The sequence below is a fragment of the Xenopus laevis genome, chromosome 2S (assembly GCF_017654675.1).
Source record: "Xenopus laevis strain J_2021 chromosome 2S, Xenopus_laevis_v10.1, whole genome shotgun sequence".
NCBI lineage: Eukaryota > Metazoa > Chordata > Amphibia > Anura > Pipidae > Xenopus > Xenopus laevis.
In genome coordinates this window covers 154,747,256-154,764,433 of record NC_054374.1, presented here as the reverse complement: position 1 = coordinate 154,764,433, position 17,178 = coordinate 154,747,256, and the positions used below count along the sequence as shown (strand labels likewise).

The 17,178-nt window shown below is 38.3% G+C and overlaps 1 protein-coding gene across 2 annotated transcripts in view; it reads left to right on the top strand.

The window, feature by feature from the left end:
• LOC108710006 (contactin-5) overlaps positions 1-17,178 on the top strand; it is a 759,713-nt gene that overhangs the window by 560,972 nt on the left and 181,563 nt on the right. For both annotated transcript variants that reach the window (XM_018250343.2, XM_041584574.1), the window contains 3 exons: positions 4,075-4,256; positions 12,991-13,127; positions 16,210-16,339. In XM_018250343.2, coding sequence (XP_018105832.2) covers positions 4,075-4,256; positions 12,991-13,127; positions 16,210-16,339 — 449 coding nt within the window. The remainder of the gene's footprint in view (positions 1-4,074; positions 4,257-12,990; positions 13,128-16,209; positions 16,340-17,178) is intronic.

Below are 17,178 nucleotides of genomic sequence, written 5' to 3'. Positions count from 1 at the left end.
AGATATTTTTAGAGTACAACTGCTTCTTATCTCATTTTCCAGCCATTAGCCAAAAATCAGATCACTTGTATTATTACTGTGTCTGACCAAATGCTTTTTCCATTTACAATGACATTGAATGCCGCATTTAATTTATCGCTCTACTGAAAACTCCATTTAATTTGTGGCTTGCTTTCCTTCCTTTACCAATATTCATTATATTTTCTGTTTTGCCATTACCTGTGTTTTCCACTAGACACACCTGACAATAAAGCACAAAAAAACTTTTTTATAGGGGATGGCTATGAAGAAATTGTTATTGATTAGAGCTCAGAACAGTTTCTACAAAAGTTTCATGGGCAGAAGTAAACAGTCTTCGAGTAACAGAAAATACAGAAAAATGCAGTTGTGAATTCTGTTGTCCTGTCAATATAAAGGGGAGGGTGACTTATAGTGCAAAGAGAAATTAAATTGTCCCTGCTGCTCACCTAGAAAACCCATATAAATAGCATTTAGAAAAGTAGTCTGTAAAAGTCCAATTTAAAAATACAAAATAAAGAAGTTTTGGGGCAAGATGAAAACCCATGTCACACAGTTCTGCCAATTCTTTAAAGCAATCAGCACCTGCTGCTTGTTTACAATTAATTAGCTCCATTGAAAGGCAGGTAGGGGTAGACATCAATATTTTTTCAAGGGGGTGGAAAGCCTGGTTTAAGCCATCTCCGACACCTGCCAGCAACTAGAATACAACATATGTCTTCCATTGACATTGGCATGTTTCCTGGTCATGTGCTTTGCTTTCTTGTTCACCTTCCCTGACCTTCTACTTATCCTTGAATTGTACTTTGCCTTCAACATACATAGACCTCTGTGCACCATATGCAGTGCCCTACAAAAGGTGCAACCCAGCGCAGTACCCCAGGGCACTAAAAGCATATTGTTGGTGATCACCTACACCTGTATGTCTTCTACAAAGAACTTTCGTTTAATAATTGCTTGTTTTTTTCTTTCTTGGTTTGGCCAGTCAGAAGGGCTTCATACATGTCAAAGTGTAGTAGAAGTCAGCACTCAACAACGGAAACTTTTGCAGCTGGGGTGCACGTCTCAGGCAGCCACTTCCACCTGAATACTAAACTCTATTTTCCCAAGTAGACAGCACCACAATTCCAGTAAATTTTCTTAAAAAGCCTTTATTGGCAAAAGGGCTTTAGTAGGTCAGAAATACAGCGACGTTTCAGGCCGACAACAGCCTTTCCTCAAGCGGAAAGGCTGTTGTCGGGCTGAAACGTCGCTGTATTTCTGTCCTACTAAAGCCCTTTTGCCAATAAAGGTTTTTTAAGAAAATTTACTGGATGTGTGGTGCTGTCTACCTGGGAAAATAGGGCTTCATATATGACCACCAGTGCAGTTAGAAGGCGCTCCTTGCACTTGTGCTGACAATGCTCAATGCAACAATCGACAACAGCATGCACCAATAACTGCAATTAGGCAAACACCCACTTTGACAGCACGTGTGACACCATCCAAACATTTTTTTTTTGTACAATTGTCCTAAGTAAAGCACAGCGACTTGTATGTGCCCCATGAAAGATGTGAAGTGAAGGCCACAGAAGAGTTCTGTATATGCTTATACCTATTCTATGGTGGGTGGTAAGGACAGGGCTGCCTTTCGTCCACAGGCGCTACACTCTGCATCCAGCACTGGATATTGAATGGGTGCATACATACACATACACCCACATTTAGAACATTCCAGTGTAATGTATGCATCATGCTACAGTGGAATATTCTGAATAAAGCTGTAGATTTAGTGCAGGCTCACGACTCACCAAAAAATATAACCAGTGTTAGATAAAATGATGAATAAAGGATGCATTCTTGTTCCTTCTCTCATTTTATTCTGTTTACTTTTGTGGAGCAGATCTCCATGTCTCCTCTGTATTGATTCCAAATTATACTATAGTCAATATCCTGCTTATAAGCAATATACTGGACCTTGTATAATGGCATTTACATTTGTTTTTTTATCATACCAATGTAACGCTAACCTGAACGCCTACTGAATTCTTGCCTGAACTGACTCCACTTACGCCTGATCCCTTTTTGATACCACAAACTTGGACTTTGACCTTCAGCTTCCTCCTCGGTCCGGACTTCTCCCGCTGGGGGCCGATAGGTCCCTGTCACTCTCTCCGAGAGAGTCTATAACAGAAATATCCTGTTCTATCTAAACTTCGTTCACGGGGTTCCCTGGTCCCCGACTTAAACACTAATGGTGCTGTCCCTTTAGGGAGTTGGCTTTGATGGACCTTAGTGTACCCAGGCTCAATGAGCACATCCAGATGATTAGGACATCAGCAGCCAAAGAGGAAGATCCACCCCTTTCCATGCACTATATGGAAGTATGGTAGGAAGTGGTCATTACACCCTTGGCCAATAACACTGATGTAAATACTTAAATGGATACATAGGCTTTTGCCTAGTAACTAAGGAACATGGTAGGGCTTAAAGCCATAGAAACATAGAAACCCTATGGGTCCCTACACCAAGTACAGAGTTATTGCAAAGAACTATCAGTCTTTTACTTGTTGTAACTTCTAATTTTATAGTGTAATTCCTCCACCACTTTCTGACCTTTTAAATTCTAATTTGCCCATATACTGTGGGGGAATGCAGCCTTTTTCTAATCTATAATGTGTCTGAAGGCATACAAGGTGTTATCAATTTTATTTTACGTAAAATTATTTAAAGGGATTCTGTTATAATTTTTATGGTGTATTTTTTACTTCTTATTTTTTATGATGTATTTTTTACTTCTAAAATTTCATTCCTAACCCAATAAGTGTATTTTTTTTTTTAATTTTAACATTGGTGTGTAGGCGCCATCTCAGGTCATTTTGCCTGGTCATGTGCTTTCAGAAAGATCCAGTGCTGCACTATGGAACTGCTTTATAATTCTCCTGCTCAATGTAACTGATGGAGTCACAGTGGGACATTGATTTTACTATTGAGTGTTATTCTTAAATCTACCAGTGAGCTGCTATCTGGTTACCTTCTAATTGTTCTGCTGATAGGCTGCTGGGGGAGAAGGGAGGGGGTGATATCACTGTCACGGTCGGCACCCTAAACCAGAACTAGTGCCAAGCTCCCTGGTCTCGGCTCGGCTTCACCAGTAGTGTGACCGCCTTTGGCTTCGGGAGGAGCCCTCAGCGTACTCAGATGCCACCTTTTCTAGAGGAGCAATGCGAGGAGTTCTGGCAAGCAAAGGGGCATGACTGTTGTTAAAGTCAGTTAGGCCGAAGGTCGTGGTACAATAACGTAAGACAGATTCGTGGTCAGACAGGCCGGATCGAGGCAGGTAGATAGCTAGAGTCGTCAGGCAGGCAAGGGTCAACCCGGGTAATCAATCAGATGGGCTGAGGCAGAATCGGAGTCAAATAACAGGCAGAGGTCAAACCAGAATGTCAAACAGGAGGGTTAAGCAGAATCAAGGTCGGTTTCAGGCAAGGGTCAGGTTCCAGAGATCAGAGTAGTCAAACAGGCTGATCTCTGGAAGGGGTCAAAACAGATAATCAGGATCAGATTCAAACAGAATAGCAACAGCTAACAGCACCAGGAACAAAACCTATCACAGGCAATGACATAGAAGAAAATGTCCCTTTAATTCCTGTTTGAATTTCACGCCATTGCGCGCTGACGTCATCACGTCAGCACGCATGCGCCTATAAAATACGGAAGTGTGCGCGCGGCGCATACTAGGAAGCCGGCAGTGAGGGAGCAGGATGGTGCGGCGGGCGTCCCCGCCGCACCACCACTAGACCACCAGGGTAAGGATTCCTTACAATCACTTCAACTTGCTGTGCAGCAGTAAAGATTGACTGAAGGTTATCAGAGCACAAGTCACATGACAGGGGCACCTGGGAAATACTAAAATATCTATTGCTCTTTTGAAAAACCTATTTCAGTGCAGAAGTCTACTGGAGTAGCACTATTAACTGATGCATTTTGAAAAAAAAAAACATGTTTTCCCATGAAAGTATCCCTTTAAGAAATCATAAGTAAATTACTAAAGCATGTTCATATTTACTTTTCCAGCCCCGTTCCTACAATATCATGGAGAAAAGTGAGTGGCTTCATTCCTAGCAAGGCACGTTTAAGAAAAGCCCAGGCAGTGCTTGAGATTCCAAATGTGCAACTGGAAGATGCCGGCACATATGAATGTAAAGCAGAGAATTCTCGAGGCAAAAATGCTTTCCGAGGTCAACTCCAAGTTTACAGTAAGTGCACCTTAAAATGAATGAGTCTTATTACAAGGAGCAAATGTTATAATGAAGCATAATGTCTGAATTGATTCCTATTGTGAATATATCTTTAAACCTGCCAACTTGCTGTTTTAACCTATGAGGGACGTCCTGGAATCAATTTGGATTTGTTTGGTAAAAAAAACCTCAAATCGAATTCGATTCAAATTCAAATCAAAATTGCTCCCAGTCACCCGAATTTGAAAAAAAAAATTTTTTTGAAAATTTTTGATCTGACGTTTTTGTCGAATTTCGAGTTCATTGGAGTTGATGGCAGTTTTTACAAACTCCCATGAACTCGGAATTCGACCCTTGATAAATATTCCCCTAAGGAGAATGTTCGAAGTAGAATTTTTAAAGAGACAGTACATGATACATTTCGAAATTTGGACTATTCCCTAGTTGAAGTGCACAAAAATTAGTTTGAAATTCTAATTTTTTTAATTCAGATTTTCACATTTCATTTTGACGTTTGATAAATCTGCCCTAAGTGTGTTTTTACTAAAGGCAAACACCAACTGGGTCTAATTTCAGTCCTTTGTGAGTGCCCTTTAGTGATTCAGGTGTCTCTAGAGCCCACTGGATAAATCTCTACTCTTCACAAAACTGGGAAAAAAGATGGAAATAATCCAATTTATATATATATATATCTTTGTTCTTCCCGCACACTCCTTTCTTCCCCAGTGAGTTACTAGTCACTGTCTCCCACAGGGTGTCATTAGGACAGTAACCATTACTATGTTTAATGAAGTACAATGTGGATACAAGACAGTAATTAAGAAAAAGAATGAGCAATGAAACAATGCAGAGGATATAAACAAACCTGCCCATAATATTCTCAGATCTTTGCTCTCCTTTTATAATTTAGCACCTGTGTTTGCATCTTGTAAATAAACCCTGTTGTCCCCTGCTGTAGTTAAAGATCCAGGTGGTAGACTAAAAAAACACGTGTATTACAAAAAATCCAATGCATGTAAAACAGAGTAGAAAACACCCATGGACTACATCCTCACACCTCTTAAAGGACAAGGAAAGTCTAAAATAAAATTAGGCTAAAAATACTGTATTTTGAATACTAAACATGAACTTACTGCACCACAAGCCTAATCAAACAAATGATTTATACTTTCAAAGTTGGCCACAGGGGGCTGTCATCTTGTAACTTTGTTATACATCTTTGCCTGACCCTGACCCTGCACATGCTCAGTGTGGTCTGGGCTGCTTAGGGATCGTCATAAACAGAGCTGCTTCAATTCTGCTTGGCTGGTAAGTAAGGTGGGGGCTCCCCCTGCTGTTCATAAGTTTGATTGTTTCCCTGCTCAGCAGTTAGGGACCATCTGACAATTTCTATCCACAGCAGTAAATGAAGGGAGAATTTCACTGCATACAGTCAGGTTTCTTATAAAAACTGTACACATTTTTTTAATTAAAGTATATTGGAGATAGGTTTATTTTTCATTAAAGAAAGTAAAAATGGGATTTAACTTTTTTGCCTTTCCTTGTCCTTTAAGGAAATACTATAATCAAAAATATAGATATTTTATTTAAACCTGAAACCACTATAAATTGTATATGGTTATACCATATGGATCAATGTTAAATAACATTTTTTTAATTATTCTAGTTTTGATTAATTATCTGCACCATGGAACCAAGGCTAGTGACAACTATTTATAAATGAAGACAAACCAATAGGATGGTATTGTAAACATGAATTGGTGCTAGCTTAGTTACCATAAAGTACAAAGTACTCCAGTTACCATAAAGTGCAGCTCCAGTGACTATACCACTTTGTCATTTTGCCAATTGTATTGGAAAAACCATACCAACAGATTTTAGGTGGGTATTACTGGAGTAAAACAACCTATTGCAGAAGACAAAAGTGTAGTGGAGAGTATGTTGAGTATTTTGGAATGTCAAACCACGAGACCTGACTCAGCCTAGGGTTCAGTAAGTGCCCATGAGTAATGTAGCAAAGTAGTTTGGTGTAGCTCAGGGATACAGTTGGGTTGAATGAGAAGGGCTACTGTGGTGTAGCCTTGGCCTTCAGTAAAGTTGATAAAAGGCAAAAGTGTATGGACACATGGATGAGAAAGTTCAGCTTCTTCCTTCAAGTGTTTGTATTTTTATTGATGTAAAATCACCAACAATGCAGTGCTTTGTAAAACTACAAATTGCAGTACTGGGATCAATGGAATAATAATATTACCAGTGCATAAATAGCTGCACACACCAGGACAAGCCATTATTTGCCCTGTCGAGCTTCAAACTAATTATTAAGCAAAACCACAAAACATAAACAGCAGGGTACATGTAAGTGTATAATGGATATGAAAAAGAATATTAAACCAATAAATAAAATGTTCTGCTGTCCTTTCAAAACACTTTGATAGATATACAGATGCGTGTCTATTTTAGCTGTGTTGATCTCATCTCAATAGTGGTTTCATCATTTCAAACTAAAAATCACAGACGTATTTCCAATCCACTTTGGTTACTTTTGTGAAATTGTTTAATTGGTTTTGTTTTATCTTGCTGAAGGCAAGTAATGTATACGTTATTTTTATTATTCTACTTTATTATAGAATGGGGACATATGTTGTATTTGGCAGTGCTCTACAGAAATTATACATCATTCCCATTAGTCTCTGCCCCAGTAGAGCCTCTTTCTAAGCGCCTATAACATTCACACACACTACATTCCAGCAGAACATATTAAAGGAAAACTATACCCACAAGCATTGTAGGTCTCTATAAAAATATATTGCATAAAACAGCTCATATGGAAACCCCTACTTCATGTAAACGAATAATTTTCATAATAATATAGTTTTTCATTAGTATGTGCCATTCAGTGATCTTAAATAAAAATCTGCTTTTTTAAGAATTCAGGGCCACCCCCTGGGACCCAATTAACAGATATGTTACAGTAAGAGGGTGATTTATCAATATTCGAATTTGAATTTTCGCCACAATTTAAATTGTTTTGCACCAAAACTCACATATTCAAATTATATTTTCAAAAACGCAAATATGTTATTTACAGTATTAAACACTTTGGCATCTAAACATTTGTGAGTTCATTAGAAATTCAATGGGAATTGTCTTAGTCAAAATTTAAAGAACAAGGAAAGGCAAAAAAGTAAAATCTAATTTTTTACTTTCTATAATGAAAAATAAACCTATCTCCAATATACATTAATTAAAAAATGTGTACCGTTTTTATAAGAAACCTGACTGTATGCAGTGAAATTCTCCCTTCATTTACTGCTGTGGATAGGAATTGTCAGATGGTCCCTAACTGCTGAGCAGGGAAACAATCATACTTATGAACAGCAGGGGGACCCCCCGCCTTACTTCCCAGCCATGCAGAACTCAAGCAGCTTTGTTTATGACGATCCCTAAGCAGCACAGACCACACTGAGCATGTGCAAGGTCAGGGTCAGGCAAAGATGTTTAACAAAGTTACAAGATGACAGCCCCCTGTGGCCAACTTTGAAAGTATAAATCATTTGTTTGATTAGGCTTGTGGTGCAGTAAGTTCATGCTTATGTTTAGTATACAAAATACAGTATTTCTAGCCTTATTCTATTTTAGACTTTCCTTGTCCTTTAAGCTATTTTTTTTATTCAAGTTTTTTGAGGTTATAAACTCACAAAATTGTTGTGTTTCGAGTTTTACAATAGTAACTTTTTGAGTTTTTTTGACCTTGTAAACTCAAATTGAAATTGTTTGAGTTTTTTTTCACAATTGTATTCAGTCAAAGGTTTTTATATTCAGATTTTGTAATAAATAAACAGTCATTTGAGGTTTTTTAAACTGTGAGTTTAATAAAAGGAGAAAAAAACTCTAAAACCTCACAAATTCGATTTTTGATAACTAAGCCCATTAGAGTTGCATTATTTCTGATAAGGTGACATTTTTTAGCACTTCTAAAACAGACCCATGAATATTGTATACAGTATGTGCTAATAAGTGAATAGAACATTGAGTAGAGTGTGAATTTCCATGTGGAACACCTATGGGCAGATTTATCAAAGGTCGAATTTCGAATTGATGTGAATTTTTTTTTTTACTCATAAATTCAAATGTACTAAGCTCAAGTCAATAGTCAAGTCAAGAGTGAGTCTATTGACATTTCATCCATATACGTTTGTACAGTACACGGTGAAATGAAACAACGTTCCTCTAGGACCATGGTGCTACACAACACAACATAGAAGTACCGGACAAAAGTGCAAGTGTAAAAATATGCAACTCCTGCAAGACAGGTCAGCACAGTGCAGGGACAGGACAAGACAGTGCACAGCAGATGTAATATGTTAAGTAAATAATGCTAAACATCAGACATGATGGGTGTATCATTTTGATATGATAGTAGTAGTCATAAATAACCTCCCATTCCCAACACGAATGGGAGGTTATTTATGAAAAATTTGAACATCTACAATTTGATCGAATGGGAAAGAACTGAAAATTAGTTTCGTATTCGAATCGAATATGAAGAAAAATCAAATGTCAGGAAATGGGTCAATGGACCTCTGCCATTGACATGTAAATTAATTTGGCAGGTTTTAGGCAGTGAATATGCAAATTAGAACTCTTTCCATGGTGAGGTGTGATTGGGGATTAAAATTTGAATGTGTGAATTTAGAAACCAAAATAAATTTGAATTTACTATTCAACCCTTAATAAATGTGCTACCTAGTGTTAATATGCAATTATTGTACATATTATAATTGCAAATTGTAATTTCAGGCAGTATACACAAACAAGAAATATAAAAAGCACATGTTAGGGACAGTACTAGAATGTCTCTTAGAATTAAGAGAAAAAGATTAATGTAATAAAATTGTAAGGAAATCTTACCCTGGTAGTCTAGTGGGGTGACGGCAGGGACGCCTGCCGCCCCCTCGGCGGGGACGCGCGCCGCGTCGCGCTGCTGCTCCTCTTGCGCCGGTTTCCTAGTGCACATGCGCACGCGCACTTCCGGGTTTAAAGGCGCATGCGCGCTGACGTGGTGACGTCAGCGCGCAATGGCGCCAAATTTGAAAGTATTAAAGGGGCATTTCCACTGTTTGTCATTGCCCGTGATAGGATTTGTTCCTGGTGCTGTTAACTATTGCTATTTCGTTTAAATCTGATCCTGATTATCTGTTTTGACCCCTGCTTGCCTGTTTGACTATTCTGATCTCTGGAACCTGACCCTTGCCTGCCTTCGACAACTCTTCCTGCTAAATCCCTTGATTGACAACCCGGGTTGACCCTTGCCTGCCTGACGATTCTTGATATCTGCCTGCCTCGATCCTGCCTGTCTGACGATTCTCTTGACTGCTCCATTTGTACCGTGACCATCGGCCTAACTGACTTTTACAACAGTCGTGCCCCTTTGCTTGCCAGAACTCCTCGCTTTGCTCCTCTCGAAAAGTCCAGGTGGCATCTGAGTACGCTGAGGGCTCCTCCCGAAGCCAAAGGCGGTCACACTACTGGTGAAGCCGAGCCGAGACCAGGGAGCTTGGCATTAGTTCTGGTTTAGGGTGCTGACCTTGACAAAAATGAAGATAATTAATTTATCTTTGAACCAACCAACAGATGGTCAGAGTTCTGCATTATAGTAGAGGATATCTTTTGTGCCCACCTTGATATGGAAAAATTGAGGTCACTGAGAACGTTCACTCTGCAAGAATTCATATAACATAGGAAGACTTAAATAGAAAGACTTTACGGGCATCAAAAAAACCTTTTAAATCCATGTAACTGTAATATTTGGTAATTCTGCTGCATAATAAGCTGTTCTTAAATCATATAGAATGTAATGGAGCTCAGCAATGCAATATGCCGCAGACTGCAATGTTTTTATTGAGTCGCTTTCAGGTATGTTTGTATTTTAAAAAAAGTTATTCAGTAAGTACTTGTGAGCTTGGAGGCAGCACATCATATGAGCAAGATTTGAAAGCTGTTCCTTTCTTTATAATGGAATCTTTAGGTGCCTAGAATGAAATCAGGAATATACAGTACATGAATCCATTTATGCTATGGTGGAAGAGTATTTGGTTTACAGTGAGGACACCTCTAAGATAAACCTCCAGTTAAATGTTTATTGCTGTAGCCTTTCATTTTATGTATCTTTATGTATCTATCAATCCCTATCACTTTTCACAGTTTCTCTTTGTTGGGCTCTTTGCAGCATTTTTAGCATTGGACACGTGACCTCACAGTCAGTTGACAACTTTCCCTTTGTCCTTTTTGGTGACTTTACTTGCTATGGTAATCTTTGCCAAGGTCACAAGTGTTAACCTCAACATAAAGCCTCATTGTATTTGATCTCAAAGAAAGATTAGAGAATTATTCAAGCAACAGTACTCCAGCAGGGGACCATGTCAAGGTTCTTGCTTCATTTAGTATTCCTTTTTTAAGCTACTACATAGCTCCTCAGGTTCGTTCACAAATAGTCTTCAGAACATAACCCAACTGGCTGATTTTACCACCAGCTGAGTCATTAAAGAAAACAGCAGGCTGTTCTTCATCAGCTTATGAAATCCTCTACCATGAATATAGTTTATTTTTCCATTGTGAAAGCTAAAGTACTCCAGGGGGGACAGAATAATGGTTTGAAGGTAAACATGCAAGATATTCCTTACTGCAGAAATAATCTTTTATTTATAAGTCCATATTTTGTTATCAGAGATGAAACACAAAACTGTTGGGATAAGGTTAATAACAATAAAAAACATTGATTGCTTAACAAAGAAAAAACTATGTAATAAGTGTACCAAACCGACTTTCAATGCACATAGGCTTTTTTAAACCGTTCAAATCTCAACAATGCCCTTTTGTCCTTTATAAAGATCTACTGGTGAATTATGCACCAGAGAGGTTAATTATATAGACTCCTTATATAATTATAAGTAGTGATTTTTATACTTCCTTAAGCACTTCTTCACCCATTGTAACTTGGCCAGCCTTCCTTTATAACTGAGATTTTTCATGCCCTTTATTAAAAACAAGGCTTTTCTTTGCTATCTTTATCTCAATTTTATTAAGGGACTTTTTGAGTGCTGAAGACCTAAACCGCTATGCATATTTTAGATGTGGCCTTACTGATGACCTGCCCATTCTTCCTTTCAAACTATACCCCTTTTAATACTGAAAATAAGCTACTGTTTGCAATTGCTCGCAACATCTAATTACATTATCCATAACGATTACTTATTATTTCTTAGCAAACATCCTATTAATTATTAAGTAGTAGGTCTAAAAGGCTCTACCATTAGCATCTCATAATGAGGTCTAGAGGACAGTGAAAGTACTAGTAGTACAGGCTTCTGATTGTATGCCTCTATTAGCTGTCCACAAACTCATGATCTATCAGAGTCACAACAATTTACCTAGGGGCCGATTCACTAAGGGTCGAATATCGAGGGTTAATTAACCCTCGATATTCGACTAGGAATTAAAATCCTTCGACTTCGAATATCGAAGTCGAAGGATTTAGCGCAGATAGTTCGATCGAACGATCGAAGGATAATTCCTTCGATCGAACAATAAAATCCTTCAAATCCAACGATTCGAAGGATTTTAATCCAACAATCGAAGGAATATCCTTCGATCAAAAAAAGTTAGCCAAGCCTATGGGGACCTTCCCCATAGGCTAACATTGACTTCGGTAGCTTTTAGATGACAAACTAGGGGGTCAAAGTTTTTTTAAAGAGACAGTACTTCGACTATCGAATGGTCAAATAGTCGAAAGATTTTTACTTCGAATCCTTCGATTTGAAGTTGTAGTCGAAGTAGCCCATTCGATGGTCGAAGTAGCCCAAAAAAAACTTCGAAATTCTAAGTTTTTTACCTTCGAATCCTTCACTCGAAGTTAGTGAATCGGCCCCCAAGTGTTGTTACACAAAATCTATGCAACAATAATCTACAACTAATTAAGTACTGAGTGATCACCTTTGTTCAGGCTCCAGATGGTAATAAGCTGATGCTGTAACCAGCTAAATGTATAGGTTACCTGGGAGGTGCTAGAGAACTTTGGTCACACTTTTAACCAGTGCTCAGGATGTAATGTGATTCATAAACAATATCTAAGCAAAGTAAAGCACAATGATCACATGTCCTTCAAGGGGCCACTGCATATGGCTGGGTCTCCCATCAATGCAAGAGCTCTAGAAGCCCATTATCCTTCTTGGTTCCATCATGTTCCATCATGTTCCATCATGTTCTTCTGCAGGCTTATTAGTAGAGTTTTTCAGTTAGTTGGGATTGAATCAGGCTGATCTACATCTGACTAAATTTTATTGAGTTGATTCATAATGGTAGTGAATTTTCTTCTTTAATGAAAGTATAGTATTTTGTTGTTTATGTAAAAAACATAAATTGAATGGTTTATTGACCCACCATGAGAACTTCAGTAAAACTCAATTTCATTTAATTGCATTTGCTCCTGAAACAGCACATTTAATAAAACAACTGTATAATTGAGGACATATTAGGTTTTATTTACGAGTTCCTTAAACTAACCAAGTTGTCTGGACATTTGCTCGAGGCTAACATTGAATGCATATACAGCTTCTAAAGTAATTCTATAGTGGTCAAACCAAATATGTCAAATAAATTCAATTTGGAATCCAATTTCACTTTAAATAGTTTCCGAAGCATTTATTTTCATTCAGACTTCATTAAATGTTGGAAATTACCTTTCTCTTTCCAGCACAGCCTCAGTGGATTGAGAAGATTAATGACACCCAGTTGGATAGTGGAGACCAGCTCCAATGGGAATGCAAAGCTGAAGCAAAGCCGAGGCCTGTATATCGTTGGCTAAAGAATGGTCTTCCCTTGATGCCACAGGTTTGTACAGTGCAATTAGATAGCTTGTTTAGAAATGCAAATACAGAAATATTCCACCACCATCTGGTGGTGGTGAGAAATACATTCACAGAAATATAGTTTTTTGTACTTTTAAGTCTAAAATTTTCATTTACGAAAATAATCAGCAGTTATAGAAGAATAACGTTTACCAGATTATAACAGCAGTCGTGGCACCCAAGCACACAAATTCTATCCTGGGGGCAGCAGGTCCTGTTCCTATTGGGTCGGAGTGGGCTGCCCATGCCCCCCTCCCGTTTTTTGATTTAGTCTGTATGAGGCAGTCATTCCCTGATCTATAAAATATAAACATGGTTATAAAGTGAATAATATACTCCATGGAAAGAAGTCACCGACAAGCTCCATATCCATATAGGTCATGGAGCTCCAAGTTGACATCTAACACCCTTATATTTATTAAAAGAATGACGTTGTTTTTAAAAATACACAGGTTTCACCAAGTCATGTCACATACATGACATCACTAAGCACTAATTATAATTCCTTTTATAAGGAATTAGCTCTGAAATTTTGCTAAAACTCTGGAATCCTCTGTCAATTTTGCTGCAAATCTCTCTATTCTTTTACGAGAATATCAATGTGCAAGTGCTGTAGCCCTCTGTTCTACTTCTGCCTCACTAAGATGAGGATTTTAATTCTCTCTGCAAACTGGTATAATAAAGATGCCATGTTGCATCCCCGCTTCTAAGCTTCTCACGAGAAAACAGTATTACATTGGAGAAATTGATAAGTATTGTGCAATTGTGACATTTAGCCCCAGAGAAATATGTCATTATAGCTGAGCCTGTCAGATTTGCACAGTGCAGACAACTGCTGCTTAATCTGTGTTGCAGGGAATATTCATATACTGTTAACCCTTGAGAATCAGTCCTGTGCGGCCTTCACTGAGCAAGAAGTAACAGTTGTTGTTTTGGGGATTTTTTTGCCTACATTTTATAAAATCTAAAGTTATTTATAAGGCAGCAAAGTCTGTGCTAGGTCTAGTAACCCATACCAACCAATCAAATGTTTGCTTTCAAACAAGTAATGTCACTGTATTTAGTGATTGATTGCTCTGGTTTACTAGATTATTTTTGAATGTTTTATTACATGACCCCATTGTGCAAGAATGAATATAGAGTTCTCTTCTCATTTCCCTGTCCTCCCTGTGAAGTTTTTAATTGATTGAGATGAACCCACTTGAGAATTTTAATAAATAGAAAAAAGGTGATTACGAGGAAAGTCACGATTATGGGGCAGATTCACTAATGGGCGAATTGCCGCCAGCGACTGCTTTGCACACTTCGCACCTCAAATTCGTTACCACTGCGCTAATTCACTAAAATGTGAGGTTGTGTCCTGGCTGCCGAATGCCGGTGGCTTTAAAGGAAAACTATACCTCCCAAACAATGTAGGTCTCTATAAAAAGATATTGCATAAAACAGCTCCTATGTAAAATCCTGCTTCATGTAAATAAACCATTTTTATAATAATATACTTTTCTAGTAGTATGTGCCATTGGGTAATCATAAATAGAAAATTGCCATTTTAAAAAATAAGGGCCGCCCCCTGGGATCGTAGGATTCACTGTACTCACAAACAAACCAACAAACCATACATGTTAGGTCACATGAGCCAATTAACAGACAGAGTTGTGTCTTTTGCTTCCACACTTCTTCCTGTTACAGTTAGTGTTGTAGTATTTCTGGTCAGGTGATCTCTGAGGCAGCACACAGACCATCACTAAATGGTGGCTCAAGGCAAGAGATGTAAAAAGGCAATATTTACTTAAATATATATTCAAGTTTCGTAAAATTCTTTAATATGCCACTTAATATGATATGAACTAACTGTTGCTTAAGTGTTCATTTTGGGGGTATAGTTTTCCTTTAAGCTAGCGATACTTTTTCAGTGCGAGCATTTCATAGCAAAGATTCACTAGCGTTTGTTAGCTACTAATATTACTCTTAGGTCAATTTGACTAGGGAAGGTGCATAAAAGTCATATACACGTCTTTTTTAGAGATTTTGGTGTAAATTAGGGATCCAGGATTTGGTCGGGATTCAGCCAGGATTCGGCCTTTTTCAGCAGGATTCGGATTCAGTCAAATCCTTCTCCGCGGCCGAACCAAATCTGAATCCTAATTTGCATTCGCAAATTAGGGGCGGGAGGGAAATTGTGTGACTTTTTGTCACAAAACAAGGAAGTAAAAAATGTTTTCCCCTTTCCACCCCTATTTTGCATATGCTAATTAGGATTTGGTTCGGTATTTGGCCGAATCTTTCGCAAAGGATTCGGGGGTTCGGCCGACTCCAAAATAGTGGATTTGGTGCATCCCTAGTGTAAATACTTGAAGTGGCCACTTTTTATTACAAATATCCAAGGGAGCTTAATAAAGACATGAGCTCACCCTAAAACATATGTGGCAAACTCTTGCCCGTTCATAAATTGGACTTTTGAGGGCAATCCCACTTTAAAAATAGAAAAGTCGCCTGTGTTTTTTACAGTTTTTATGACTTTCCGGAGTACAGGATATGATGTCACTGACATCAGATTGAGGAAGATGTAGCATCGATTCAGCAGTTCGACTGGTCTGAGGTGGCAAAGGAAACTCTGGTGAAAGAGGTAACGTTCAGTAAAATCGGCAATTTGGTGAATTTGCCGAGCAACGACCAATCCCCACAGTGAAAAGTTGCCTGGCGATAGATTGCAAACGAACCCTAGCGAATTGTCATGTGCGTCTGTTAATGAATTGTAAATGTCCCTGCGGATGGTTTATACACTTCACTCTTTAGTAAATCTGCCCCTTGCTTTGCCGTGTGCAAGTACCAGTGGCGTAACGGGGAGCAGGGGGTGCGATTGGACCAGAGACCACACCCCCGAACGGCCCGTCCCCACCTAGTTACGTTGCTGGCAAGTACACCAGTTAGTACAAATTATAACCATAATCATTTTTAATAGCGTCAAGCGTAACAGAGTTTACGTTGCCAACTCATTAGATGCATCACAAACTGTAAATGTATTATATGTGGCTGAATTAATAGAGATTTATTGCATATTACAGAACAGGATTGAGATGGTTAATGGAATGCTGACAATCCATAATGTGAATCAGTCGGACGCGGGAATGTACCAATGCTTGGCAGAAAATATCTATGGGATCATCTATGGCAGTGCCGAGCTTAAGGTTTTAGGTAAGTGCCTATGGTCTGTCCTTAACCAGTAAACATACTCTAATGTGCAGTCAGTGGTACATATAGGGGCAGACTTACACAGGGTCGAATATCAAGGGTTAATTAACCCTCGATATTCTACTGCCAAATGTAAATCTTTCGACTTCGAATATCGAAGGATTTACCGCAAATAGTTTGATCGAACGATCGAACGATTTTTTTTTTACCTAAAAATTGTTACAAAGCCTATGGGGACCTTCCCCATAGGCTAACATGGCACCTCGGTAGGTTTTAGGTGGCGAACTAGGGGGTTGAAGTTTATTTTAAAGAGACAGTACTTCGACTATAGAATGGTGGAATAGTCAAAGATTTTTAGTTGGAATCGTTCGATTCGAAGTCGTAGTCGAAGGTCGAAGTAGCCAATTCAATGGCCGAAGTAGCCAAAAAAATCATTTGAAATTCGCAGTTTTTTTTACTCTATTCCTTCACTCGAGCTAACTAAATGGGCCCCATAGTATATACATTTTGGGGTTTATTTATTAAAGTCGTTTTTTTTTCTGATTGTACATTTAAAGGGGAAAAACACTTTTTTTTGTGGAAAAAAAACCTTGAATTTTTCATGATTTATTAAACCCCAATGTTATTATAAGTCTGAATAAAGAAGTACTCCAACTCAGACCTGCCAAGTTCATGTCGAAGTCAATGGAAGATGTCCCAAAGATGTGCTGATTTACAATGGGTTTCCAAAAATGTTGTGGTATTCGGGGGGAAAATCTATGTGAATTTGGTCAGAGTAGTTTTCAGAAAAGTGGGAGAACTTTTTTAATTTTGATAAAAAAAACCCTAAATCATAATACTAT